The following is a 3,665-nucleotide window of genomic DNA, read 5'->3' as shown; positions in this document are numbered from 1 at the left end:
GAAGAACTACTTGGAGCAAGCCGTCCCAGGTCTACGCGTGCCGTTGCGACGATGGTCGCGTGGTTGTTTCCCGCTATGCGATGCATTCGACTCCTTTGAGTGGACGAAGCCACACGATGATATCAACGGGTGTTTCTCATTACAACGAGAATGTGGTTTGCGAAGACGATGCTGGCGACGCCATGACTTGCTGGACTTCGATACGCTCGCGGCGGGGCAGCCCGAGTGTAATAACGTCCTCGACGACGTGAGAGGGCGCACTCGATGGAACGGTGGCTGCCACGGCCATGTTCAGCCGGCGAGGGGGCTCTAGTGCCACGCGCTCATGGTTCGACGGTGGGTCCTTTACGGCCTTTCCATAGGTTGTGGTGACGGCCAACCCGGTCGCCCCCACACTCGTCACGTAGGACGGCGGTGCCACTTTACTCAGTTGCTCCAACGAGTCAAAGCCCCGGGTGCTGCCGGGGGAATAGAGCGAGACGGGGGGGCCGCGCTTGGTCAGGATCGCATCGACAAAACTAATATGATGGTGGGGCGACCGGTCGCACCAGTCTGTCGGGCCGTTGTGTCTGCCACGAGTGACGGGTGGAGACACGATCGTCATGCGATTCTTGTTCGTTTGGCGGCGGCGCCGGAGAGCTAAGAACACGGCGACGCTCCCAACGACGCAAACGCCGACAATGACGATCAGCGAGGAGCCAAGGCTGGACGTCGTGTCGTCAGAAGAGAGAGCCGAGGTCGCGGTGGAAGCTGGTGTATGGTCGGCACGCGAATCCCCGACGACGACGTCTGGAGTGGGTACAGTCTCCGCCGCGACGACATCGGGCACTCTGGACGACAGATAGGGCCCAGTGCTAGAAACCGTCGTGGGTACACTTGTGGATGGGATGGGTTTCGACTCTGCGTTGGATCGTGATGGCGATGGCGCATCAGGTGATGACGAGGTCGAGGGTGGCTGGGGCCAAGGATTTGGGGACGAAGTCGACGGCGACGGCGTTGGTTTGTTTGATGATGGCGAGGGAGGGCTTGTCGAAGTGGGGGACGTTGTTTGGGGAGAAGATGTAGTGCTGGGAGCGGGGACCCATGTAGACGTTGGTGGTGGCAGCGTGAGGGTGGTGGTTGGAAACGGCCGCGCGGTCCTGGTAGGGTCGACAGGTGGCCCGATCGTGATGTCGTCGGCCATCGTAGCACCCCCCATGCACACAGCAGTCGCCCAGACGCCCCACGCGAGTTGCCTGTGCATGGACGAGGTCGCTTGGGATTTGGGTCCGAGCCGGGGCATCTCCCCACCTTGATGCCATCGAACCACCCGTGGTGCACCTGGATACATATGGCACGACGACCACATGCATGATATCCTTCTCGATATGAATCAATTGATCTTAAATATAGTATGCAGTAATCGAGTTCAATGAACTCGGCGTTGCATCTGATTAGGTCGTTCCGATACATAGATGGTGCATGCCTTCTCCAAACAACTTGAATTCAGTATACCTCCTTCCGCAAACCTCGTGTGAGAATTACTGCCACGACAACAGGTCGCCATGGACCAGGTAGACGGTTCCAGGCTGAAGTGCCACGTCCACCAACGGTGTCTGTGCTCAACAAGATCGATGGAGACATGTTTCGCATGTTGCTTCGTGCGCTGGCTGCGCTACGATGACGCTGGAGCGACTCCTGGCGATACGCACGGCCGTCACTCGGCCGAGTTGTGCAGCGTCTGCGTGTGGATGTGCCTCCGCCGAGCCATCAAGTTGTCTGTGAAAACGTCCACGATCGCCGACTGCTCCGTGAGGAACGCGTCGACGGCGTCCAGGTCAACTCGTCCATGGAGGTGCCGAAAGGGCCGGTACAGTTGGAACAGTGTCTCGACGCGATGGACGAGGGCATCTTCGTCGTCGGTCGACGTGCAGAACAAACACAGCACGCGCAGGACATGGAATACATACACCGTGGACGCGGCCGCGTACATCGCGAGGAGCTCCATCACGACGTCTTTCATGCTGCTGGCGCGCGTGTTTGCGTTGGACATTCGTAGCGCCTTGACCGTCGAGATCACGTCGCGCATGTCGAGGCAGTCGGTGTGTGTCGGGTCGAACGATGAGTACATGAGGTTGACATTTGACTCGCCAAAGGCAGGGTACTCTTTGGCAAACAGCTCCCGACCTACCGCAGCCACACACCGTGCATCAGGTGCTGCTGCTGCCGCCACCGTCCACGACCAGAGACAAGTCCCCTTACATTGGTCTCGCGAGAGCTCGAAAGGGTTTGCGCGCTTTTGCCGTGTGCCCTGCTCCGCGATTCGTTCCAGGAGCAGCGACAGCTCTTGCAGCAACGGCCGGTTGAACACGCTTCGTCGCATGGCATCAATGAGGACGAACATCTGCAGACACAGCGCATTGCGAGCGTATTCCATCTCCCATCCCGTTGTACCGTTCTCCACCGCAGGTCGTATTTGCATTGCATGAGCTTGGTGGAGATGGCCGCGACGCGAGCGGGTCCTGCAGTCTTGATGAGCGTCATTTCCTTCATGGCTTTAGCTGGCACTTTGGCGTGGTGGACGTGTTTGCTGAGCTCGACGCGTTGCTGCTCGCGTACGTCGTCGAGGACGTCGCGGGTGGCTGCACATTTCGCTCGCTCGGCCTGTTGCTCTGGTACAGCGTCAAGCGCGGCAGACACACCGCCACGTACCTTGGAGCAAGGCGCTTTCGAGCGCTTTCAACTCGGCCTTGGTCTTTTCGTTGACACGCAATGCGTCCGGGTCGACGTCGCGCAGCTGGACCTTGACCTTTGATGCTGGATGCACATGGGGCTGCCGAGTGTTGTGAAACGACAGCGACGCGCCATACACGAACGCCGCCTCCTCGGACCACATCGTCGGGGACCCCCGAAGAGTTGGGCTCCACGTGTTCGGGTGCTGAAATTTGGCTAGGTTGGCCAGGCCAGATTCCAGGGACGGCGAAGGGTGGAGCTTGGTGGGGTGCATGGTTGGCACTGTGCCCGCCACGGTCTCTGCTGCACTCAACTGCACGGCCCCTCGAGCCCCGTACCTACGCAGTCCCCCACGACATCAGCTTCATTCCTTCCCAGCCCGACGCAATCGAAAGATCCAACTGCATGCACATGAATGCGTTGTCCATCCGCACCTCTTGGTCTTGGCGTGAAGCGTGCACGCTGGCCCTGTCCCGACGTTGTTGTGACCCATATACCACGGCTGGAGCTTTTGTAGTTGGTGCAGCTTGGACGTGCTTTGAGAGGCTTTGATAGGCGAGCAGATGGGCAGGGCGTTGTGAGGTGCAGTGGGCTTTGTCACAGCGAGAGGGGACGCTGCGGGGGGCAGCGCCGCCCGCTCCCGGCTATACATGTGGCGGGATATTGCCGTTTGCCGCTCCCTCGACACGGGCGATGGCAAGTGGTGCACGCGATCCTTGAGGAACTGATCGTCGAGAGACACTTGGTACAGCTGGGACAGCCGCTTCGACTCGACTGCTTGCACATCCGTTTCCGCGCCGGGATGGACAATCGACGACCGGCAAAAGTCGTCCAGGATGCTGTCAATGCGCTCGTTAACAGTCTGCCGGCGGCCCCGCGACCCCTGTGTGATGGCGGCCATGGCACCCTCGGCGTGTGACGGTTTCACAAACGGTTTCGTCCAGCACCGTCGA

At 59.8% G+C, this 3,665-nt stretch overlaps 2 protein-coding genes across 2 annotated transcripts; both read right to left on the bottom strand.

The window, feature by feature from the left end:
• Positions 1–139: 139 nt before the first annotated feature.
• Positions 140–1,183, bottom strand: H310_10767 (hypothetical protein; the record flags this gene model as incomplete). Its single annotated transcript, XM_008877223.1, has 1 exon — positions 140–1,183. One exon carries the CDS (start codon positions 1,181–1,183, stop codon positions 140–142), a length of 1,044 nt encoding a protein of 347 aa, XP_008875445.1.
• A 276-nt stretch (positions 1,184–1,459) lies between these two features.
• H310_10766 (hypothetical protein) lies at positions 1,460–3,633 on the bottom strand. The gene is made up of 5 exons (XM_008877222.1): positions 3,147–3,633; positions 2,692–3,050; positions 2,434–2,651; positions 2,242–2,383; positions 1,460–2,166 (listed from the first exon to the last, which is right to left on the bottom strand). The coding sequence occupies exons 1-5, from the start codon at positions 3,611–3,613 to the stop codon at positions 1,697–1,699; spliced, it is 1,656 nt and encodes a 551-aa protein (XP_008875444.1). The 5' UTR covers positions 3,614–3,633; the 3' UTR covers positions 1,460–1,696.
• Between the last annotated feature and the right edge of the window lie 32 nt (positions 3,634–3,665).

The sequence above is a fragment of the Aphanomyces invadans genome (assembly GCF_000520115.1).
Source record: "Aphanomyces invadans strain NJM9701 unplaced genomic scaffold supercont1.27, whole genome shotgun sequence".
In the NCBI taxonomy this organism is placed as follows: domain Eukaryota; phylum Oomycota; class Saprolegniomycetes; order Saprolegniales; family Verrucalvaceae; genus Aphanomyces; species Aphanomyces invadans.
The sequence above is the reverse complement of the archived record's forward strand: the minus strand, read 5'-3'. Positions and strand labels throughout refer to the sequence as shown.